The sequence below is a fragment of the Colias croceus genome, chromosome 4 (assembly GCF_905220415.1).
Source record: "Colias croceus chromosome 4, ilColCroc2.1".
In the NCBI taxonomy this organism is placed as follows: Eukaryota; Metazoa; Arthropoda; class Insecta; order Lepidoptera; family Pieridae; genus Colias; species Colias croceus.
This window is the reverse complement of record NC_059540.1, coordinates 2,817,845-2,845,224: the sequence shown is the minus strand read 5'-3', so window position 1 is coordinate 2,845,224 and position 27,380 is coordinate 2,817,845. Positions and strand designations below refer to the sequence as shown.

At 32.4% G+C, this 27,380-nt stretch overlaps 1 protein-coding gene across 1 annotated transcript in view; it reads right to left on the bottom strand.

Moving 5' to 3' along the window:
• LOC123691056 (protein white) overlaps positions 1–25,994 on the bottom strand; it is a 30,061-nt gene extending 4,067 nt beyond the window's left edge. Inside the window, exons 1-10 of the mRNA XM_045635260.1 lie at positions 25,565–25,994; positions 10,672–10,903; positions 8,672–8,910; positions 8,278–8,349; positions 3,862–4,041; positions 3,209–3,366; positions 2,740–2,920; positions 1,716–1,892; positions 1,331–1,462; positions 130–358 (exon numbers count right to left, since the gene is read on the bottom strand). Of these exons, the coding sequence (XP_045491216.1) occupies positions 130–358; positions 1,331–1,462; positions 1,716–1,892; positions 2,740–2,920; positions 3,209–3,366; positions 3,862–4,041; positions 8,278–8,349; positions 8,672–8,910; positions 10,672–10,903; positions 25,565–25,648 (1,684 nt within the window). The 5' untranslated portion in view covers positions 25,649–25,994. The remainder of the gene's footprint in view (positions 1–129; positions 359–1,330; positions 1,463–1,715; positions 1,893–2,739; positions 2,921–3,208; positions 3,367–3,861; positions 4,042–8,277; positions 8,350–8,671; positions 8,911–10,671; positions 10,904–25,564) is intronic.
• Positions 25,995–27,380: the final 1,386 nt, after the last annotated feature.

Below are 27,380 nucleotides of genomic sequence, written 5' to 3'. Positions count from 1 at the left end.
ATCAGCGCAGCCAATCCAAAACTGATGTAGAACCACACCAGTACTGAATAGGGTTTGTGTAACACAACAGACTGGTGATATCACTGTCCAGTTTCATCTCATGAACCTTTGCACACAATCAGAACTCACCAAACGAAGTAGCCACATTAGTAATCAGCGCAGCCAATCCCGACGCGATAAAGAATCTCTCCGGTGCTGGGTTGAGCCCGATCATGTAGTACGCCACAGTGGTGAAGACGAGCGGTATGGTCGCGAACACGGGCGCCTCGGCGAGCGTCTTCGAGAGGAAGTACACGTCCGCGCGGTACATCCCCGAGTGGTGCTCGCGGATGAATATTGGTAGCTCGGAGCAAAATACCTGCGGAATAGAATATATGAATTCCGACTTCCTGGTGGATCTGTGGAAAGTTTTTTACATTCTGGTTGTTTGTCTCTTAAGATGATGAGGAACTTTGTAGAGTTAATAATGACAATTGTTATTTTTGTTTTTTAATATGCTAGCTGAAATAACTGTGAAAAATTAATCTAATTTACTCAAGGGTAGAAGACTAATATATTTTAAATTTCTTATTATATTGCACGCCTCATATGCGAAGCGTTGAGGTGGGTACTACTGTCACTTCGCGCAAAACATCTGACTTTTCAAACTTAAAATGTCTTTATGTATCATACATTGCACTTGTAAGATAATACATACACACACATATTAAGAAAAAACACTATTTTTAACATTCATGATATTTTTGATGTCATTTTTGTTATTTTTTAACTAGTTTAAAAAAGTTCTGTCTTGGACGTCCGTGTGTCTGTATGTGCGGAGGATTTTCTTGTTAACACGATAGCGACCGAAATACTTTACTAATTGAGTCTTTTTTTTTCTCTTACGCTTGAGTATGCTCAGGAATAGAACCCTTTCATTTTTCAGGGTCTGATTCGATGTGGTTTAATTGTTATTAAATAAACAAAAAAGATATCGTTTTTTTTTATTTTTTTTTTTTTTTTATTTATAGTGTACTCAAAATTCACCATTATAAACTCGATTCTTTATACTATAAGCCAAGGTTTAAAAAAATAAGTTGGTAGTCAGTCCCTTAAACCTGCGCAGTTTCACATCTAGGTGGGGCCACAAGAAAAATAGCTCAATTATTACGGTACCGCTTTCTTTACTTTTCCAACTGTTTTGAGACAGCACAAGAGCATTGGCACATGAGAACAAGTGTATCTACATACTTATATTATATACACCTTTATAAATAATCAATTTTATTGTAAAGGATGAGATTATGAGGCGTGCACTTTTGGATTTTCCAAACTTTTTGTATTTACTTACATTGATGACGGCAAAAATGTTCTGGAAAGTCATGTTTGTGAGGAAGAGGAAGATAGCACCGTTGATGTTCATGACGCCATCTTGGTCCAGATTTTGCCCGAAATATATCAAACCAATTAGAATTGAAACCATCTGAAACAAAGCTCACTATTAAAATCTATTTCACCTTGACAGACAGAAATAATAAATGAAAAAATTCACATTGTAAACACAACAAATGCTTGGAGAAACAGTTGTAGAACAATTTTTCCATACTTTTAAGTTTAAGTTAATCCATTTGTATATTGATTTTTCGGAATAGATGTTAACTATCTGAATTGACCCATAAAATGCGAATCGCGTGAAAACTTCATATAATGTTTATAATAAATAGGTAAATACTTACAACAGTCTGCAAGAATCGCACTTTGATCAGCATGGGCTCCTTGGTAACCGAGAGCCAGGAGCGCCACAGCACGGCGCGGAACTGCGCGCACCACGACGCCTTGTACGGCGAGCGACGTTGGCGGAACGCGGCTGCGTTCGACCACGCTGAGTCCGCCCAGCCTTTTGATATCTTGCGCTGGAAGGAGTGATTATTTAATATGTGTATTGTATACCTATTTAAGTGATCTTGTGTTTTATGGTTCATCATCATCATCAGCCCATATACGTTCCCACTGCTGGGACACGGGCCTCCTATGAGGGTACAGGCCATAATCCACCACGCTGGCCAAGTGCGGGTTGGCGGATGACACATGTCGTCGAACTTTTTTTTTTTTAATTCTTCGACATGTCGGTTTCCTCACGATGTTTTCCTTCACCGTTCGAGCAGTGGTGATGTTACAACATGCGCAGATAAATTGAAAAATCAATTTATTTCCTGCGCGCTCGCCTGGTCTCGAACCACGGACTTATCGATTCGAAGTCCGAGGTCTCACCACTGAGCCACCACTGCTTTTCATATTAAGTAAATTAAAAGAGGTCTTATTGCTTTTTTTCTGCTTGTTTTATGGTTACAGAGGTAATATCAGGATGAAATTACTTAATGATCTAAATTCTAAGGGATGAAACAATATTGGGGTATACTTTAAGGATAACCGAGCCAGTTATGATCGTTTTGATCGTAGAGTCCGCCTAGTTTTTCTATACCTTGCGTTGGGGGTTGTTTGATTTTTCTGTTTTTGTTGGAATGATCAGACTCTTTCATAGAAGATGGTCGACTAACTTGTACTTATATGAAGAAAGAGTTTTCTTGAGATAGGTATGTGTTAAGGACGACTGAATTTATGATCGTGATTGCTGAATGCACGAAGCGCTTTCCACAACGCTTCCTACACTTCTGATGCATTTTTAATGTTTCCTAAAATTTCCTAGGTTTACATTATAGGTAGAAGGACTGCATAAAATACTCATCCAGAACCACGTACCTCATTGAAGAGCGCGTTCTCCGCCTCAGCCGCGATCTTGCAGCCGATCTCGGACTTGGCGAAGGCGGTGCACACGGTGTCGATGGTGTGCCGCGTGCTCTCCTCGCGGCCCGGCACGCCCGCCAGCAGCTGGATGTAGTGGTCCGCCGGGTTGTAGTTCGCGGGACATGCGGCTCCTAACCTGTCATTTTTTGGTCCATTAGAAATTTCTAGTCAAATATATAATATTATAGTCTAACTTGCGAAATTGCAAAAATTGTACCTTTTGGTTTTCACAATTTTAAGCAAATTTTTATTCACGAAACTATGAAATCTTCCTACATACTTAAAATGACGATAAGACCTCTTTTAATTTACCTTAAGGCTCTTAAAATTGACAATGAATAAGATTCATTGTCAATTTGAAGAGCCACAAAGCATAATAAAATAAATATTTTTAAGATCAAAAAGGCTTTTACTTTCTACTTACTCTCTAAAGAAGTCCGTAGCTTGATCAGGTGAGCCAAGGAAAGCAACTCTTCCGTCCGCCATGATGAGGAGCTTGTCGAACATTGCGTATAATTCTGATGAAGGCTGGTGTATCGTGCATATTACCGTCTTGCCTTTCTTTGCGAGACCGCTTAACACCTACGTATAGAAGAATGATTATAGCAATATTTTTGGCAATTTAATACGGAATTTAAAGAAGAGTTGAAAAACTGTCTGTCTGTCTATTACTCAATCACGCCTAAACTACTGAACCAATTTTCATGAAATTTGGTATGGAGATATTTTGATACCCTACTTTTTATCCCGGGAAAATGTCGCAATCTCGAAAATCCCAAGGAAACGGGAACTATGCGGGTTTTTCTTTGACTGCGCGGGCGAAGCCGCGGGCGGAAACCTAGTGTATAATAATTGTACAAGTTATGCAGAAGTTTTCAATTTAGAACGATTGTTTTATAGCATCCAAATTCAAATTTTACCTTACATAAGATGCATAAACTTTCGGAAAATTAATAATTCTTCTAATTTTTACTGATTATAATATAATGGGTAGGTAGTATTAAACAATAATTAATCTTCATTATGACATCAAAAAAAATAAGCTACTTTTTACATTGATAAAACGAAATATCTTACCTGTATAACATTCTGTGCCATAAACGAGTCGAGTCCAGAGGTGGGTTCGTCGCAGAACATGAGCGGAGGATCTGTCAGCACCTCACTGGCGAACGAGAGCCTCTTCATCTCACCACCTGATATGCCCTTGAGCCGCCCTGTGATACCTATCACTGTGTTCTGGCATTTTGATAGCGCCAACTGGAAGAATGAGGCATAAGTTAGTTTCATGGTTGGTTCACACTTCACTGATAAATAAATGAATTTTAGGCTGTTTTATATCTGTCTGTTTCTGCTTATTTCTTCTTCCTCTTTGAAGAACTAAGAAGAAGTAAGATGAAGTAATTCTCTATTATGTGTCTCAGAGAGATTCATTATAATCAGTCCATTTAAAACGTCTACAGCCTACCTACATAATATTTACTGTTGAAAATGATTTATCTAAATAACGTTTACTTAGTCGATAATTTCATCCAATGCAGATAGATTTAAACGCACTATTAAATTAATAAATGATTTGAAAAGCGCCGGCGGCAACCAGTGGAACGGATTTATATCACTTTAGCGTATTTATTAAATGCCCACGAAACTTGACACTAAACTGGTCATAAATTATTTAAACTGTGAATAGCTGCGGATTATTATATTTATACAGGGTTATTTGTAAAACACCGGCAACCTCGCAGGACAAGATAGCTAACATTATAAGTAACAACATTTGATCTACGACTTTTGGCATAACGCAATAAATTATTTTTAAATGATTTTTTTAAGCTTTTATTGTACTCTCCTAACATTTGTAAGTCTATGTTCTATTCATTATCGAAAGGAAGACGCGACGCCCCCTTTCCCCTCTCGTTCGCTTCTTGTTTACGTAAGGTTTGGAATGCGCGTAGAGTTTATAATATTCAAACGGAAAATTAAATGAATATTTATTTTTGTATGAAAATAAAGTCTAACAAATTATCAAAAGTCGTAGAACAAATGTTGTTACGTATGATGTTAGCTATCTTGTCCTACGAGGTTGCTGGTGTTTTACAAGTAACCCTGTATATTTAATCTATGATTTATGTGATATAAAGAAGACATAGTTTAATCAAATAAAACTATTAATTGTATTAAAAACTACGAAAAACCACAAAATCTGTATTGGAAGGCATTTATATGATTTCCTTTTCATGCAAAGTGGTTTCTGTAATGCAATAATAGACAATCTCATTCATCGACTAATCTTCTAATTTCAGTTCTGAATAAATATTTATTTTATAAATACACATCAATTCGTTAGCATTTTCTCCTGTCACACAAGTAACAATTGTCGTGTTTTACTATAATAAAATATACCTAACATAAATATGACGTATTTAGAAGTTTAAATAAGCATTAACAATATATTCTGCGTATATAATTATTGTAGACAACATTTCTCTCTACCATTCACCAGTGTACAAATAGTTGTACATAATATAATGACTCATTATATACAAGGATGTCTAGCTGAGATAATTGAACCAACGTTCACTAAGATATATTTTGCCTTGTATTATATTATACAGGTATATACCTCTAAATATTACATTACCACCTATTATATAAATAGGACCGTTAAGTTAAAATTTATGCTAGAGATTATAGTTTATACAGTTTATTTTGTTAAAAAATTAATATTCAATTTTAAAATAAAGTTTTGAAGCTACTGTCAACATTTTTGCACAGAACATTATCTATAATATAAAAATGAATCCCAAAACAGCTGAACCGATTTCTTTAATTCTTTTTTTATTATATTCCTTGAAGTACGAGGATGGTTATTATGTAGAGAAAACGTGAATATGTACCACGGGCGAAGCCGGGGCGGACCGCTAGTATATCATATTATTATACCACGTAATACCTACTTGTACACATTTAGGTATACCAAAGTCTGAATAAAAAAAAAACAAGATAATTAAGTCAAGTTTACACAGATTCTCCATTAGTAACACACGATTGAATCGCTACATTAATGTTTTTTGCTCTTAAACACTGAACAAAGTGATATTAACACATCGCTGAATAAAAAGAAATAACGCTATGAAGTTAATGAATAATTGTTTTGCTTTAAATAGAAAAACATAGTTTATCTATTAGTCTGCGTACCTAGCAATGAATGTCGTATCTTTTATATTTTGAATGAAATCAGAGTTTTTTTAATAACAACTGCGATAAATTAATAATAATTAATTAATAATAGGTATAACAATTTAAAAAATATTTGAGATTTGTCTATTATTAAAGCTAAGCTCTCGCAGTTTTCCAATGAATACGAATATGTAGGTGCCTAATTGGGAGGTGGATTTCAATACTTCGCTTTTGCCTATCGACTCATGAGATCTCTATCCCACCCACGTGATTAAGTTTGTTCAATCCTTTCTATTTAAGTATCTTATTATAATTTTCTTTTAAAGTAAATAGAAATAGGAACAATCGAGTATCGAATAGTTCTAGGCTCTACAGGGATTCTCACTTTCTATTTATCAATTTAATTACATCACTTGCTGGGTATTATTTACTAAGAAACCCGATACTTCATTAGGTGATTGACCTATTGTTACATGACTATTTCAGTAAGTAATGCCATCCAGCAATCACGGCCTTGTAATACTTATTTGGGCCAATGCGGTTTTAGACCACTTAAGGTCTTCTGTGGTCAGTATAAATATATAAGTATCGTATTTAGTATCGATCAAATATTTTGTGGTAGATTAATTGCTGGAACATTTGAAATAGTATCTAACACAAATTGCACAATTAGACCAGTAATAAGTAATTAATGAATTTTAGCGTTGTAAGAAATATCTGAAATTATACAGCTAATTATTTTATACATTATAGTTTTATATTTAGAGTGTAGGTATTTAATTTATTTCAAAAAGCTTCTTGGATCATTAAAAAGCAGAGGACTAAGCCCAATTAAAAGTTAAATTTGTCAGTAAAACTATCTCTACATATTACATTTTCCCCGTACCCAATTATAAATAGGTACCTATATGAAATTAAACAATAAGCACTGCTCTGACTGATTTTTGCAGTATCTTTAATTAGTCTCCTAAACATACAACTATACAATTCTGACAGCAAATTAACGCTAAAATGATTTAAACTGATGATCAATTTCATTTCATTTAAACTGTATCAGCTTGAACACGTAAATTTCGTATGAATATAAAATTGAATACGTAAAGAGAAAGTTGTCGTTTATAGGGCAAACCTACAGAAAAGCCTTCTTATCAAATAAACGTTAATAAACATTGAATTATAATGGAAGAAATTGGACATTGAAATGGACGTTCTTTAGAATTTTACGATATTCTTTATAGCTACATACTTACTAGTAGGTAGCATGAAAATGAAAATGTGAAACTAATGAACATGAAGCATATTTTAGCATAATTTAGGATAGTGTTAGAATAAACGTTTGGTGTTTTTATTGTTGCTACTAGAACGATTTTTTAAATAAAATACCCAGCTTACTTATAACATATGTAACTATATTTTAAATTTTTTTTCCCAAAAAAGCTCTTGCGCAGAAAATATTACATAATTATATTATACTAGCTCATCGCCCGCGGCTTCGCCCGCTTTGTCTCAAACCTAATAAATTATATACTAAAACCTTCCCATTGAATCACTCTATCTACTAAAAAAAACACATGAAAATCCGTTGCGTAGTTTTAAAGATTTAAGCATACAAAGGGACATAGGGACAGAGAAAGCGACTTTGTTTTAAATACTATGTAGTGATGCAGTGAAGATGTTATCCCATTCTATAATTTCATTATTTTCAACATCTCCATTTAAAGATTTAAAACGCACACTCGGTATGCAGAATTTGAATATACTGAATGAGGTTTCACATACATTATATAGGTAAATATAGATTATTATAAATTTATTCAAATGTTAATGATAATAATATACTGGTTGACAACACACATACTTATTTGATTCACTCATTTAAATTTAAAAACGTCGCCTTGTTCTCACGAAAAGATTATAGAGATATACTTAGCAAAGTGTTCGACGTCCATTTAAATATTGTACAATCAGGTTTTAAATATTATCAAATAAATATAAGAAATATATAATATCTAATCATGATATTTTGAACAGCTTCCTAGTTGCAAGTTGCAACGAAATCTATTCTTATCTCCTCAACAAAATAACATTGGTCTTACTTTTTAATTGTAATCTAAATAAAGAATATTTATATGTATATTCTCGATCGATTATAAATTTTCGAAATATATAGGTAGGTATCTAACAAATATCTATGTATTTCTAAATCAATGACCCGTAACTTGTTTGTAATGAATCAAATGCATGATATTATTTGGAATTAAATTAGGTTTATATTAAATACCTAGGTATACAATATTATTAAACTAAACTACTTACCTCTGTTATAACTTCTTGAACACGGCGCATGCGCTGTGCGTAAGGTATGTGCCGATCCATCCGTACCAAAGCCTGTCAATCAAATATGATTTTTAATTAAAAATCCTTAAGTTAGAAATATTACTATTTTATAAAATATAAGCGTGCTAAATAATAAGAACACACTTTTGCAACGAATATGTAATAAATTGATTTCCTATACTGCAATAGTTCCTTCGAACCTTTGTTTTACATATAGAATTTTTTTAACGCATCAAAAGGAACATTAGTTTATCGGGAAACTAGATAGAATTGAAAAAGTCGTCACAATCATTCATTTCCATCCTTGTTAGGAATGAGGCAGGCACACGAACTGCGACTGCACGAACAAACCAAACAATCAAATCAAACAAACCTGGAATATCAAATGTTCCTTCACAGTCAGAGTGCCGATGAACAGATCCTGCTGTTGTACATACGCCGACAGCGCTGTCAGCGCTTCAGGTGTAGCTGGCTGGCCGTTCAGCGCTCTCGTACCACTAGAGACAACACCGCTAGGAGTTCTGAAGGTCAGCGTGTTGAGGAGCGTGGTCTTTCCAGCTCCTGATGAACCCATTATCGCTAGAAGCTCTCCGGGGTACGCTGCGCCATTTACTGAAAGATAATACGAATAATTTTAGATGTTCTGTGGTATTAACTTTTTTTTTTGTTAATAGCACATTTCCGCTTATTGGTGAGCCTGTCCTGTATTAAGTTGTAATAGTCGTTTGTGGATATGAATATATTTGTAAAATGTGTAAAGAAGGGCAATCAGTCGATGAGCATCTTTATGTTTGGTTGTGAAATCGATTTTGTGTGCAGTTAATAAAATAACTACGTAGGTAAATATTTACTTTTATAATTTTTACTATTATTTTTATACTTATAATAAAATAAAAAGTATTTCAACGCAGAATAACATTCGATTAATTAACTATTAAAAAAAAACAGAATCGTAATGACCTTGTTGCCTTTTTCGCTGTTACCCAAATATGGTTCATTGTTTATTTTCACTGAAACTCCAAACAACTTGTTTCTTTTAAATGAGATTCAGGTTTTTTTTTTCACACAACAGGACATACGTAAACATACTTTCACATTATAAGATTTAAACTTATTAAAACTCTTGCATTAAAAACATAAAAAAAAAACATTTATGATCGTCAATTATTTCAAAACTAATTTTCTTAATATCAAGTGTCATTAGCCCCTGATAATAAAATTGTGATTATAATATCGGGAGAATGAAGTGCGGAAATATAAATTACTCGGGTAATTTCAAGTGGCATACCAATTTAACTGAAAAAATTTAAGCTCTTTGGATTATTTCATAAATTGATGTAAAAGATATTTAGTATTGGGACGTTAATGACTACGTTTCAATATCCTGCCAGACGGAGTCTTTGTTTTTTAACGCTTGCGTGTCTTCAAATTTGAAAATATGCACATTTCTCAATATATTTTCTTTATAAAGTTGTTATTAATAAAGAGATACAAATACGTGATATGAGATGGATAGTGAAGTATTTGCTTTCACTGCGTTACGATCAGTTGGCGAGAACGCATCGACATGCAACGCTGAGGCTATTTTCTTAATCTCTAAAACATAAGGCGATTAATATTATATTATGTTGCAGTTTCACATTCCGTATTAATGGGACTTTCTTTACTATGTTTATATAATTACTCTGGTATAAATAGCATGAATACTGAATAGTCTAGAATTTAGTCAACACCTTATAAGTAACTTACATAAATTGCTAGCAATATCACGCACAGGGATATTGTATATTATTTGCAAGTTGTCTGTAGTTAAGTTACGAGCTTTCTTGAAAAGCTAAATAATTGTATGTGTATAAGTTTATTTTATTAAAGATAAAATGGTAAATAAACAGCAGATATAAAGGAATGGTTCTATACCCATGCAATCAAATGTTATGCAATCCATACTAATATTATAAATGCGAAAGTAACTCTGTCTGTCTGTCTGTCTGTTACTCAATCACGCCTTAACTACTGAACCAATTTGCATGAAATTTGGTACAGAGATATTTTGATACCCAAGAAAGGACATAGGATAGGTTTTATCCCGGAAATCCCACGGGAACAGGAACTATGCGAGTATGCGGGTTTTTCTTTGACTGCGCGGGCGATGCCGCGGGTGGAAAGCTAGTAGGTACATAAATCGGATTGTATTTCAAAAATAGATAGGTGATACAAGCGTAACGTCAAATACGAAACAATCTAACATCAAACGAAATGATAACAAAACAAAAAGTTTACAAAAATCGCGCCAACACGTCAAAAATATATATGAAAAGATGATCACGTGTTAAATATCCCTGAACACAATCTAAAAAGCAAATTAAATCTTACCATTTTTCAACAACTGCTTCCTCTGCTGGAACATTCGATCCGACGAGTTCCTCCAGAAGTTCCAGATCCTCTTGTTCCTAGATCTGGTTTCAGTGGCGAACGCGTTAATGTCCGCCCAAGTGTAGGTGACCTTCTCGACGCCTCCGATCGCGCCATAGCTCCTGTTTTGAGGTATAGCGAGGGTCACTTCTCCACCACTGATACGAGGACTGCCACTTGGGGAGTTACCATCCTGGAACAAAATGTTGATTTAATATATTGGTATAGTGTTGGTACAGTATTGGTTATGTTGGTAGACAGTAAAAAGGAAAAACTAATGTTGGTACACCGTTGCGCAATTTGAAATAGGCAATTCACTTTTTTGGTTTGTCAGGCAAAAAGTAATCATCATGAACAGTAAAATTGACAAGCATAAATACAGATATTTCACCTCTGGAGTGGAGCTTACTTTAATAGAAAATATGCAGCATATCATTGCATGATATTTAAAAGTAGAATAACTATGATTTGAAAAGGCCCTGACAAGTAAAATGAGCTTTGCAATAGCCGTGGTACGCGAAATAATTTGCCGTCTTTGCTATGAATGAGATATGAGATTTTAACTAAGTATATTAAGATAATATTAAAATACACAAAATTTATTTGTGCAAATTTATTTCGTATCCAAAAAGATTAAGTACATATAAATTATTTACGAAATGCCAAGTTCCAAAATTAATAACGTGAAACGTCATAATAACAAAATTACTGTATCACATAAACAACATAATGAACTTTTAATAGTATGTACCTTTATTTACGAATATTCATTAAAAACTCATTTTTGGAAAAAATTGTTAAATGTAGTTTTATTTTACAACACAATAATAAGTAGATATAATTTGGCAAAATAATATTCATTTATGAATAAAATGCATTTCCTGATACATTTTTTTAAACAAATAAAAAATAAGATTGAATGTCATAAAAATAAAGCATAATAAGTTTGGGTAAATTGTAGACGGGTTTCATGACGCAGGTTGATAATGACCTTATTATTATTTACTATAAAGTTAATAAAATATAATAATATCTACTAGCGGTCCGCCCCGGCTTCGCCCGTGGTACATGTTTACGTTTTCTCTCCATAAGAACCATCCTCGTACTTCAAGGAATATTATAAAAAAAGAATTAACGAAATCGGTTCAGCCGTTCTCGAGTTATACGCTTACCAACACATTTTGCGATTCATTTTTATAGTATAAGATTTATACAACAAAAACATACCTACCTATTTCTTTAACTGGTTGTAAAAGTATAAAAAAGATTAACCGTATAGCACGTTCATTCTGAAAACTATTAAATTCAATCAGTGACATACTTGAGACTAAAATTATTTCACAAATATTGTGTACAGTTATAACTGTGTTCATAGATATTTTAAATAATTAGATCTGTATGGCAACAAGCACAGAATAATTAATAAGAAAATCTAATTTGGGTTTTTCATGTTCTTTTTTAAAGTAATGGGGTATTTCAATTTATAGTTTTGGTATTTCAAACTAAAGCCTTTTGCCTTTTGGTAAAAAAAGTTAGATATATTTTACGTTTAATATAATGTAGAGAATATTTTTGTATTTTAATTGATATACCTTTTTTAAGTGTTATTATTCATAAGATAAATATGAAAATATGAAACTTCCAATATATTTAAATCAATAAACAATGATCTAGTTGAGACGATAAAAAACAACAAAAACGTAACGATTTTGGCCTCGGTCATTTCCTTTAATACAAGCTTACATACATATTAATAAAATTTAAATTTCGCTAGAGATTTATACCGTTTTGATGTTTATCTCAGCAGGCGATCGAATTTTGATATTTATCATCTGCGATAATTGCTTTTGAAAATAAAACTAATTCTTCAAACTCGTTTACCCGTGGTCATTTAATAATTACTAGCTGTTGCCCGCGACTTCGTCCGCGATTAGGTCGTTTTTCGTCATTCGTCGTTTAAAAAAAATACGTGACACTTTATTTTAAAATTTTCTTAATTATTGTCTCTTATAAAATTTAACTACATTAAAATTGAACACTCTGATAAGAAAATCTTAAAATCTGAAGAAAACATGAATGTGGTTTAAATTCTACATTACTTAGTATCAAATAATAATCTAAATTAAATGTAGATTAACAGTTTGAGCACACCATTATAGAATATGTACCTAAGTATTAAATTACGTTAGTTTACATAGTAACTTTACTAAAAACACGATGACTATCTTTCGCGCTCGATACCACAAACTAAGCATGTTTGTGGTACGTGGCCCGCGTCACTTGACCCCCCGCGAGTTCCCCTCCGTTGCTATGCGAAAATACATTCGTCGCCCTACTGTAGGAAAAATTGTAATACTGTGGCCTGGGCGTTATAACACGTCCAGGGAGTTCCTGAGTGCCGATATCACCATCTTGAGGAAAAGCTTCTAATGTCGATTTAAAACTGCATACATACGAATTAACCTGTTCTAAAATTGTGAAATGAGTTCAGTTTTAAATTTGAGAAATATTGATTTCTTGTATTCCACTATTCGTTGTACTCGAATACAAAATATATTTAAACAAACTTAGCTTGGCCTTCAGGCAAAAGGGATCCTATCAAATGGTAAACTTGACCTTGTATCTTAAAAGTAAGCATGAACGGATCTTCTGATAATTATTGAGCACCAAAGGATCATTTGAAACGCACTACTATAAGAGCGAATATTGTCTAATAACAGTTTACATTGCACCACAGAATACATAATAGTAGCTAAACGCTAATTGCACAGTATGTTCCTCTAAAAGTAGTGATTTTTTGAAAGGTTCCGGTGTATCTTCAAACGAAAGCCGACTCGCCTTACTACACTTTAAAGCATTACAAAAAGAAAATACTACGTTAATATCGCCTATACAGAAAATGATCTGTAATCAATTGTGAGGTTATAAGCAAACCCACTTTTATATTTGTCAGACCACACCACCGAATTCGTAGATTGTTTACCTCAAGACATTAAGACTATGACGAAATCTGTCTGCAGTAAGAGCATATATAGTAGTATAGAGTAATAGCGAGAGGCCCATTCGTACGTTTCCAGAGACCGAATAGTTTCAATTCTTAATCTTTCATTAAGCAAACTTATTAATCGTTCTTGTCTCATATAATTGTAATATTCGCGTCCCTACTCTAGTCATTGCTTATGCTCATGTTCATCTTATTATGATGCACCCTATCATTTGTCAAACGGTCTTCATATTGAGTAAAGTTTCAGATTCTCGAGATAAAATATGACTGTCGTGATCAGTAGTGAGACGAAATTCCCTCTCAGTGAGGGTTTCGGTCTCACGGGATAGTACAATATGCCGTTTGCGATCAGCTGTGTGACGTCATACCCTCTCAGTGAAGGTTCGGTCTCACGGGATAGTAGGGGAGACCGGGTTTGGTTGTCTCACGGGTTGGATGTCACAGCGGTCTTAATACAAAACTGAGCTAACGAATAAGTCTGTTGACCAGCGTGGCTAGAGCGATACAGTGACAACGCTGTCCCCACTTCGCGTCAGACCGCCCCGATCTGCCGTGAGGGCCTCACACGTGTTTATTGTTTTCGCACAGATTTTTTATGATATGAGGACCGAATATGCTCCTCATAACATCACTTTTTGTGAACGAAACGACAGCGCGGTTTAATTCAATGCCAACACCATCAGAAAAAGGATTATTTTTAATTGTGAAAAAATGTATTATGATTTACACTACATATTAACACTCTTTTAACATTTAAAATAAAATATAAGTCTGTGAGTGTGTAAAAATAAATCCAGCTAATTACATATTAAACTTATGTTTATAATTTGGTATACGACATGAAAATATATTAATTGTCAAGCAATAATAATACAGATTAATACTGAACATAAGTATAATAGATATTAAGTAGTATTAGTTAAAATATACTTTGACTACTTTGACTGTTAGTTAAAGTTTATTTTTACTAACAACATGTAAATGAAGAAGAAATAATAATTACCAACGAACTAACCTTTTCTATAATACATAACACGGCACATTTTTCAAATTATCTTGCTCAACTCTACTAAAAAATTTGAGGGTTTTGTTGGAACTTTAATATGTAAAAACTATGATATATCTAAACTACGATACAACTTGCATGCGGAAATGCTCATTACAATTGTGAATCTAAAGAATAACTAACAACATACTGTTCAATTTTATTGAGCTGATGAATATCTTTTGCCTGGAAGAAATCACCGTCGCCTAACAAATATAATGTGTTTTCTTATAAAACCGTTACATAATTTATTTTATCTACTTAAATAATGAAAATGATATATTTATAAAATATAAAACATATTATGTAAAATGATTAAAAATAAATAAATGAAGCAACTACGATTCAAAGAAAACATCTTTTTCAGTGTGAAAATGCTCTAAGCAATCCTGGATGATGAACTGTATATCATGTACCTACTCTGATCCCAGTACGGTCGGTACGTCGATAGCCATAACGATAAATATTATAATCAGATAACCGCAAAGTCAAAATAAAAACATTACTTGTAAAGTTGTGAGTGCAAAATTTACGTTTCATTTGGCAATAAAATTTTTTCCGTACTAAAACGTAGTAGTTTGATATGTGGTTGGCTGCCCCTCCTCTCCTTCCTGAAAAATATCCTCCAAAATTTCCCGATTACTAATTCCAATGATTGAACCATTGGACGTTGGACATTAACTTCAGTCAAAAATTGACGAAGCGGATGTTTACTAATTTCCACTTAATCCTCGCTGCTACTGTCTTTATCATCAAATCATCAATTTTCAAGTGGTGTAGTAAAAATATCAGCAGAAATCGTCTTCCAAAGGCGATATAATTTTATATTAGCATTGAATCTGTAAATAAAAAAATCAAAAGTTAACTGTAAATCTATAAAAAAAGCTACTTACAAATAAAATTTTATCAAAAACTTCTGTTCCCAATGCACCTCAAAATAATAAAAGAATCATTCATTTCATTTCATTTCATTTCAATAAATACCTGTAAGTAACAACTTACCTTTTGTGGGAACGCATGATGGTGAAAATTCACAAAACACGAAGATTGCATTTGATATTTTTGGTTTTATGGCATTCAATTGCTTTATAAATATCACTACATAGTATGAAAAAAGTCGCTTTCTGTGTCCCTATGTCCCTATGTCCCTTTGTATGCTTAAATCTTTAAAACTTCGCAACAGATTTTGATGCGGTTTTTTTAATAGATAGACTGATTCAAGAGGAAGGTTTTAGTACATAATTTATTAGGTTTTAGACAAAGCGGACGAAGCCGCGGGCGGTAAGCTAGTAAATTTATAAAACACGAAGATTTTTAAAATTGTAACTAATGAACACAACAATATATTAGTATACTCTTTGGAACACAATCATTAGATTAACTGTAGATAATGGTGTCTATTTTTACTTAAAATAATAAACATCTACCCTCACTTTAAAAAAAAGTAGTTTATTATTTACACGAAATATATCTTATAGGGAACGGAAGATATGGGTTAAAGAGTTAAATAAATAAATAACATAATTATATTTAAATTATTAATTTTTAACATTGTGTTCAGTAGTGTTAACATGTAAATTGATATGATTTTTACGAAATCTCATAGATGGCGCTGTTACAAAATTAACATTATACAACTTACATTCTTTAAGCTATGTTTCTCTTCCCAAGTTACTTAAATGGCATAATTTTTATAGTGTCAATATAGATATTGTCAAACAACATTTATATATGCGTCATTTGATTATTAATTTCCAATAGTTAACGTGTAAATTGATTTGATTTTTATAACATTTAATAGATGGCGCTGTTTCTAATTTGTCTTTATACTACTAAATTCATTAAACTGTTTCTCTGCCCAAATTACGTAAATGACATAGTTTTTATTTTGTAAAGCTAGATAATAGCATGGCTTACTCGAAACCAACATTTAAACATGAGTCTTTAGATTGTACGCTGTCGTAATACACGGAATACGTAAGAAAAATAAAGGTTCACAGCTCCTCCCCCGTGGGTGATAGCTTGATAATATGTAGCCTATAGCCTCACCCGACCTGTTAGTAATATTCATGCAAAATTTGAAGTCAATCTATGCAGTACTTTTCGAGATTAGCTCGGACAAACATACAGACAAACAGACAAACAGACAAACAGACAAACAGACAAACAGACAAAAATTCTAAAAACTATGTTTTTGGCTTCTATATCGATTATAGATCACGGCCCAGGTATTCTTTTAAAAAAATATTCAATGTACAGTTTTGACTTTCCTACGATTTTATTATATGTATAGATAAAGACGTGACTGACAATTTATGTATGTCCCGTTTCCATGTGAAAACCTCATTCAAAACTAGGGAATAATATTTTAATAATTAATTGGACTAAAAAAAATTACTCTACAACTTTACCGAGTGTACAATGTACATCTACCTTGCATCAACCCTAGAAGCTAGTTATTTAAAAAAATTAAAGAATTTTATTATCCTAATGTTTTCGTTCAAAACAAAATTTCATTTTGGAATACCCTTCCCTTTCGACATGATAACGAACAATAGACAATATCTGTCTGTAAATGAATGCGTAGTTTTTTGTTTACAAAAAGGTCAATGCCGTTGCATCTTTTTTATTTTTTATTTGGGCCTCGATCGGGATGACATTTAGTATGGGAAGCCTAAGAAACAGGTACATGAACACATTTATTGATTCAGATGTATATTATATATAAAGAATTTAAAGTTTACATAAATCTATGCTCGTACATACATACTCGCTACATAGTATAAAACAAAGTCGCTTTCTCTGTCCCTAATCCCTATGTCCCTTTGTATGCTTAAATCTTTAAAACTACGCAACGGATTTTGATGCGGATTTTTTTTTTAAAGATAGAATGATTTAAGAGGACGTTTTAGTATATAGTTTTTTAATCAAGGTTTTAGACAAAGCGGGCGAAACCGCGGGCGGTAAGCTAGTGATATTATAAAGCTAAAGAGTATGTTTTAACGAACTAATCTCATGAACTACAGCTTAGACATCACCAAATAAATTACGAGGCACATTAGCCAGTAGGTATCTTCGAGATTTAGCTCTCATCCCCAGTCTCGAAATCAAAGCCTACAAAAAGTTTATATGTATGTACGTTATTTTCCGGCTCTACAATTATCTCTTTGCAGAAAATCATCTTTTAACGATTACTTAATATTATAACTTCAGTAACTCTATCTGAATGTTATATTATATTTCTTCGGATATAGGCATTAGGTATGTGATAGCCAACATTCTGACAAGCCGGTAAGCCGTATCGATCGGATACGGAAGCCCTTCGCCACGTGACATCAGTTAACTAACCTTAGGATGCGAGGTATTTAACACTTGACTTGCGACATATTAATAAATTAGGGTGATTAGCCCGTCTGAAGTTTAGGGGCTTTGTTTTCGGCTATGACAGGTAGGTCGCGGACGAATTCTACCAATACCCGTGGCCCCCCGTCATTGACGGGGACACGGAACACAGTGGAAAAGGAGACATGGTTACGATTCAATTACCTAGTATAAAGCTGTAAAGACTAATGCTAGCGTTAGCTACTATTAAGTATTATGTGCTAATGCTTTGCCAAATATAGGGGCTGTTCAGTGACAATTTGTGTTCATTAGATTCTCATTTATAAGCGATATCATATCACTTACTATACAGATTGTCACCTTTAAGAGCTAGCGCGCGCAAGAGCAACCTTTGTCTCCACAACTATTTTGTCTCTCCCATCAACTCTAGTAAGAAAGTGCGCGCACGTAGCGACGCAACTCCCCATAGAGTTGATGGGAGAGACACAATAGTTGCGGAGACAAAGGTTGCTCTTGCGCGCTAGCTCTAATTATTATTGTCACAGTTGAAATATTTTATTTCCCACATTACTCATTTTAGCCCTTTAGGCGTTAATGTTTAATATCAATTTATTGAAGTGAAACTTCTCAAGCCCTGAGAAGTAACTCAAGTGTAAAAATGAAATTTAAACTTTTTAAAACATATTGACAGACTGGTTTGTTTAACCTTCGAAAAAGAATGAGATTTTACTTTTATATTAATCTTCTTATCAACATTATATGATTAAATTAATAATGTTATGCATTTTTAAGGTTTTATTGTACTCAACCTTGTTTACATATTACACGCACCAAAATTCATTTTGCACTACAAAAACAGCATGTACATAAATATCAAGGTCCACACTTTGGCCATACCATGTATACCACCATAAGTTCAAATTACTTAATCTCAAACTTAATTAATCATGCATAAAGTTAATCAATGTAACTTAATCAATTTCTTCACAGATGGATTTCTTAAAGAATATCATATCCTCTACGACTACTAGAGTCTAGACCGAACTTTATTGCACCTTATCGTATGGTCTATTTTGTATTGTAACTATACTATTAAATCAACAATACATCTACGTATTATAATAAAATATCAACATACCTATAGGTAATTCATTTATTTTTTGTTGATTGTGAAACCTACGTAGAATTCTTATAAATAAAAGTAAAACTTCATTCACGACCTCCACGCAAGCTAGCATACTGAGATATAGTAGGTACTACAAAGAAATAACACAAATGCAATACATACTACATAATTATTCAGACATTAAAATAAGCAGGTAATAACTGTTGGCATGTACAATTATTATAGACAGTGCTGGTATTGAAAAACATTTCAATAATTAGTACCTCGAGGCAGTTGTAGATGTGAATGACAATATTTTACACGTGTTTTCATGCAAATAACTTGCTATTCTAAGAATATTTACTTACACAATATTTATATTTGCAGTGTATTGCACCTTATCGTATGGATTTAGCGTCTTCTCTCGTAACCTGGTGGTATTTATATTATTACGGATTATAATGCAGATTTGGTGAATATTTACTAAGTATGATATTCTTCACAAGAATATGTACCTTCTCATATTGTTTTTATTTGATAAGTGCAGTGAGTCGTTTGAATGAGTTGGTGTTTCGGCAATATATTCCTATCATCCCTATTAGTCGATTCGTAAAAGCCCTAATAAGAATGAAATTTGTTTTATGTTGATAAAAAAAAAAGTTTTTTTACATCACTAACTTTCATACCTAATAATGAAGAGTATTAGGTAGAAAATCTTCCAATATGTTGAATGTTCTGTCTTCTAAACTGTGTATGTAAACATGTATCTCTGTAATTGTAACATTAATTCCAATTTTCATAGTGTGACCTTATCGCTTGGAATGATCTCTATACCTTTATAAAGGACAATATTGAATAACCAAGCAGGTGCAATTTGACTAGGTAGCTAATTTTAGTAAAATTGTGGATGAATGAACAGTTGTTTCCCGTAGAAAAAAAATATCATACTGATTTATATACCATTTAGCACCTGTGTTAATGATTGTATTATTTGTTTATTATACATAAATGACAAGTACATAGAAGAATATAGGTAAATATAATATTTAAGTATGACAATGTTCACCCAAAATTATTGGCTTATTAAAGTATCATTATTGTAGAATTTTTAATTATTATTGCAACTTGCGTAATATATTTAATTTAACGATAAATGGTTCAATGTTTTCTCCGAATCAATTAAGTAATTTTGTCATTTTATTCAAATTATAACGCATTGCACATTCTGTGATTTATTTCACAATTTTTTTAAGTACCTATATTCTATAATTCTATAAAAGCCAGTCCAGCCAAAGACAGCTTTTTCCGCAAAAAGCTTTATTTCTGCAAATTTCTGAACCTAAAATAAACAGTTTGTTCATAAAATAAATGTTTATAAACAAACCTGTTTAGGAAAAGTTATATTTGCATTATAATTTATATATATATTGTATTAGATACCTACATTAACTGCTTTGATAATGCTGCTACTTACTACTACTGTACTTATGTCACTTATGTCAAATCAAAATATTATAGGACACCAAATCGAGACAAGTGTCTTCTAATGCGCAATTCTTTCCCAACACAGATATTTAAACAGGTGTCTATTTTTTTCCTGTAGATAGGAAGGTACTCTATGTTATGTTACCTGATATATTCCTCGCATGAATACGCGGTCGACGCCCTATGATTGGTCGGTTGGAACGTATTTTACAATTTAGTATGAGAAAGAGCTTATTTGAAACTTGTTCTTATCGTGTCTCTTGATTCTGTTTCAGAAATATCGTTGGATATTGTAAATTTTTCAGATTGAATTGTAGATAAGGCGTACAAGGTACCGTACCGTACCTATACATATAGATACCTAATTAGTAATCCATACTAATATTATAAATGCGAAAGTAACTCTGTCTGTCTGTCTGCCTGTTACTCAATCACGCCTAAACTACTGAACCAATTTGCATGAAATTTGGTATGGAGATATTTTGATACCCGAGAAAGGACATAGGCTACTTTTTATTGCGAAATATGTACCACGGGTGAAGCCGGGGCGGATCGGTAGTTACCTATATTTGTTATTGTTTACTTACTATAATAATTGTACATACCCATTCTCTTTCTAAATGTTTTATGTGTCTTTATTGCCTTGACAGTTAAGTTTATTGGTATAATTAATTTAAAAAGTGCCTATCTCAATTCACATCGATAATTAATAATACAATTAAGATTCAATCTGCAATTACTAAATGGACTTTGATACACTTTAATTGTTTATACTTACTTTCACTTTACCTATTTATGAAAATCATGTTGTATCAAGATCAACAAAAATACACTTTCGATGAAATCATGAAAATAGACAGAATTAAAAATTAAAATCAAATTTACTTAACCAAACGGACATCCAAAATTTTAAACAACGATCAACAATCAACGATAAACTTATTTACTAGCGTTCTGGTGTTTTCCAACATTTTATGAAATTGTATTCAAATAGGATTAGAATAAGCGTTCGATACTATGTTGTATGGATTCACTCTATTGTACACTATGTCTTTATACTACGAGCTACCAACCCGTCAGTATTCCGAGAATCATTTATAACGATTACAGCGATGGACCGACCGACGAAATGTTGGCCAAAGAATGATATTGAATGAAGATTTTGCAAGTGAATTATAAAACGAGGGTGTGTTTTGTTTGATTTTGATGTTCGTGAAAATATTAATGGAGGAATAGAAATGTAGGACAAGATTATTAGACTATGAGTCTTATACGATTATTTTTTGAAGTAGGTACCTAACTATCTATTGTAATATTTCAGCCTTTCTGCGATAACACTCGGTGGATATAATTTGAAGCTAACTTTTAATTCATAAATAGGTAAACATCGTAATTTTTGTTCTCAATACAAATATTGTTTTAAATAAGTATTGTTTTCGCAAAAAGGTAATTTCACCAATTTTGGTTAGGTAAAGCAATTCTCCTCGCGCCCGAAATAACTCAAGGTTAACTTAACATTTTATAAAACTAGGTATTAACATTGTTCCAACAATAAATTGTATATGATAATATCTAAGTTCTGTAAGTCTAGGAATTCTTTAAAGATAAAAAAAAACATATTATATATAGGTATTATTAAATCCCACGACTCGACAACCTTAGAGCACATTCACTTTGAAGAACAGGAAATGAGCATTTGTACTGAATTAGACACAATTCATTGAATCGCTCTCCAAATCAATCGACTTTGTAATAATAAATATTGATTGTTATAAGTATTTGACAATCTGTTCTGTAAAAAATTCGTTAGATAAAAAAGAGCGTGTGTGCCGAGCACACGTGTCAGAAGTGGAACTTATATGTCAAGATTCAAAGATACCACAATCGTCGCCTTACTCCATGACGTGACGGTAATACCATGACGCGACCTTGAAATTTTGCTCACAACGCGCCTAAAGAAGTTTCACTTGAAAAGCTCTGTCGAAAAGAACGGTAGTTTTCATTTCTAGTCTTATTAAACATTATATTTATTGGTGCATTTTAAATATTTATGTACCTACATGTTGTACATAAAAACATGGACTACCTATACGAATTAACATTTAAAATTATAATGTGCATATTTCTAACGTGAGTTTTTCACAGGTTCGACTCGCATTCTGGGTTTATGAGGCTTGAGGCTCTCCCATCGTTTATTAACCTGTTTCTTATCTTTATCTTATAAAATAGGTAGACTCTGGCTTGAACAAGTCAAGCCTCATATTATTATAGTAACTAACAGAGTTCAGAATAAATGTATAAAAAATCATAGTTAATTGAAGATAGATTTAGAAATAATGTAGGTATACATATATACCACTCGTAGCAAAACAATTAGTATATAAATCAATACATTTATTAAATATCAAAGCAATGATACAATTATTTAATACGATCGCACATTAGAGAGGCATTCAAAAACTCGTGGGACGAGCGCATTATCAAAACTAGTTATTAAGTTTTTATAGACCGACCGGCCAGTGACTGATGAAATTGGAATATTTGGCCTTGTATCTACTACTATTATTATATACTTAACATTTTATGATATCTTTGAATATAATTTCGGCATTTTTTTTAAATAGTCACATTATTGTCGAAAAAAATTGCAACAAGTTGAATTAACTTTTCTGTGAAAAAAGAGAAAATAAATTTCAGTGGTTTCGATTTTTTATAGTTACATAGTCCAATAATTTTAGTTGTTAATAAAAGTTTGTATATAACTTGAACTCAAGAACTTTTGAAAAGTGTACCAAAGTATGTAAGCTTTAAACCTATTCACAACGTAGGCTTTTTTAATTAATATATTCCTATGTTCCGCCTCTGAGTTATTCATCAGACTGATCTCATGCTAATAAGGTATTTTTGTACTTAATTTTAAGGTTTAATTTCATAACGCAAATATTTTATTGTGTAATATTTCCAATGAAGAAATTTATACTCATCACGTTAGTTTAATGCGCCACCCAATTTGTAGCAAAAAACAGAGAAAATTAGCTTGTTGTCTGCAGTTTGCTTGATTGCTGCAAATTAAAAACTAATAACTTTGGATGACAGTGCTAAAAGTTTTTAATGCAGTTGAGAATACTTTAGATTTGGAGAGGAATTTTACTACTTTAGATTAGTGGATGAGACTAGTTCTACTACTATCTTCGGCTTTTCCACGTTGATGAGAAATTTCGAATTCTGATATAGATAATAATTTATTCATCGAGATTTCCATAGGAAACCATTTTTAATTTAAGAAATTATTTTTAACAGAACGACAGATAGGCATCATAGAATATTTCGTAGATAAGTAAGATAAGGATGTAGATTTTAAATGAAGACTGATCAAGCTGACAAATGACCAGTTTTTTTTCAGATCGATCGATCGATTTCAGATTACCTATAGATAGTGTGAAAACTGATTACACTTTTCTAGCCACAAAATTAAAAATTTTAAAACGTACTTACTTTCAATCATAATTTAAAGATATAAGAACCACTGAATGTTATTCGACACAAACTTAGTTATTTATGGCGAACGGTCGATGGGTTCTTAGTATAGATGGTTAAGTATATTTTTCCTCGATTTCTTAGCTATTTACCATATTGTATTAACTAAAGTTTACATCCAGACTCCAGTTATCATCAGATCAGAGTGCAGTTAAATAACCGGTTATAACGTGCATGCCTCGGCCAGCGTGATTCGGTATAATTCCACGCTAGTGCGCGAACTGATTGTCAGGTGATTTCATTTCCTGACTTTTTGCATCTTTTGCTTGACAATTTTATAACCGTAATGAATAGGCTTATTTTAAAAACAAGAAGGAAACCTGTTTTTGGGTATGAAATAAAAAAAGAAATTCCTTAAATACCTATTCAAAGTATAATTATGGATGATCTGTTATTTGATGTAAGAATATGCAATGCAAACGTTAGCTAGTTATTTAGTCAATCAATGGAAAGCCTAGCCTCTTCATTAAAAGCACAGTCGCCACTTATCTAGCGGACAGTGGACTAGTGCAATTCGGCTACACTACTGCAGTGTAAGATGTAACCTATTCAAAATTTTAAACTTCCGTTCGAGCCTTCACAATAATATTCCTGTATGAAATTCTTGTGGTTAACTCAGACATGTGTATAAAATATATACATTATACAACGGTCACCTTACATTATGACAAGTGGTTTCATACATATAAAATTTTACTATCAATTCTTCATTTTATATCTAACTGTATTTGAATTTAATTATGTTTCAAATAATGATTTTAAATCAAAACACTAAGAAACTTGCGATAAAACCATAAAAACAGTTCTCATAGGAATATATTATACCTATAAACTTAACAAGAGCTTTCGGATAAGTTCGAAATAGTCAAACCGGAACGTATCCGGTAGTTGCGACTTGAGAAATAGGGCTTTCAAAATTAATAATAAGGTCGTTAATAGTTCTCGTGAAAAGCATTATACTTATTTAAGTATTCATTAATAATTACTTGCTTATATTACTCTGGTTTTTAAGACAAGATTACTTCTTGAAGTTGCATAATTTACATATAATTACTCACGTGGTGATACGTAATGAAGGGAGACGTAAGGCCACATTGTACCTATATGTAGTAGAATTTATAGTTTTATTGCATATCAATACGAATTAATTATAAACACTATTAAATACGCTATGTCATATAACAATTATTTTATTGATAGATTCAATTAAAACGATCTTACAAACTGTTATGAAATCTACGATAATAACTGATCGTAGTTAGACATTTTTTACCTTTTCATCGTTAATTGGCAACTAAAAGCCTTTTTTTATGTATTCTGTGAAAAAAAAATATACCTGCGGAGAATTATTATAGGTGACCCGCTGTTGATCCACAGAGGAGGTAATTAGAGGCTCGTGTTCTTCCGATCCGGCAGTCATCTTGATTTTTAACTTTTATCCAATTAAAAAAAAAATTAAAACACAAACATCACACACAATCCAGTAAACAGGTTGCACTATTGTTTATGGTTGTTGCTATGGGGTATCTACTTGGCGGGAAGTAGGGACGGTGACAACGCGCGCTCGTCCACAGAGCGATGCGTTCTGATAGACGTTCCACGCGGTACTGTGTGACTCCGCGGAAAACAACGCTTCCACCTCCAAGGATTGTGAACACAATTTTACTATTTTGTTGGTCAATATTGAAACATTGATAACAATTACTAAATGAGACGAGGCTCTCATTTTAATTACAACACATCGCTACTGAGTAGATATGCGACGATGGAATCTCGACGTCGAAAGAATTAGTATTGTTCTAAGCCCTTCGAAGGTTTCTTCGTAAGAATTCCGAGCGTCATTTGACTGGTCTCGTTAGTTACGCAAGATCTCGATAAAAGGTTACAAATCAAAGAGGTCACTATGTATAATATGTTTATTCAAAAAAAATCATATTTGAGATAGCAAATAAAATTACTCGGTAAATTATTTATACAATAAACAAATATCCTTTACATATCTTCTGTAACTCGTATATGATAAATGACACAACAAAGGAACTATTATTGTATACAGACTTGAGATGTATCGTGAAACTTAAATAACCTTAAAACATAGCTAATATAGTCGTTTTAAAAATAAACCTTAGAAACTATATCTCTCGTACCGTACGTTCAAAATATTTGGTGAATTCTATACAAAGATTCAACGGTTTCCGACCAAACAAACAAAATATTAAGGTGCTACTTCATAACGTTCATTTGACTTAATAAATGGTGGGATTTGTAAGGAAATAAACAGACTTATTCTATGTAAACAGATAGGCTATAGTGTATAATTATATTGTATGAGACTTAAAAGTAATATGGGAATCTATTTCAATGTACAGTACAATTCAACAACAAATTACTATGTAAGGGATTTGTCATAGTTTTTGTTTAGATATATAATGTATAGGTATATAATGCTATGAACACTGAAATCGGACTTAGACTAGCTAAATATTGTTATATTTATCGAACACAAAAAGAGAGTGTGTTATAACTACAGGTGCTATAAAAATAATCGAAAGCTTAAACGGATGAAAATTCGATAGTTTATGAATTTATTATTAATTAAAAATGCTTGTTTCCCGATCTATTTTCATATTAACCTATAAAAAACATTAACGTTTTAGGTAGCACCTTAAAAATATTCAACTAAAAACAGGCTCCCATAATTTTATAAAATATAAATAAAGACAGTATTTACATTGCACAAACGTATCTCGTGTACTTAAACTTAAACCTTTTTAAGACAATAAACATTATATTTAGCACTATACGGAAGCGATCTTGGTTATACACGCCGAAAATCTTTTAGCTACCTATAACGATTCGATATTATAATGTATCGGGATATAATTATCAATAATATACAGGGTTGATTTTTAATTTAACACGAATTAGCGTTATTATATTCACGACAAACAAATGCAAAACATTAAATTTGTTTTTTTTTGCTCGACACTCATATAACGTAGTTAACAAAACTATAAAAAGAAGTAAATTTAATACGTCATCTATAAAATTGGTAAAGATGGTAATGATAATATAACAACGATTGTATTCAGCAAGACGTAAAAAGATAAGTGAGAAAAGAAAGCTTTATTCTTGAAACTGGAATAGTGAAT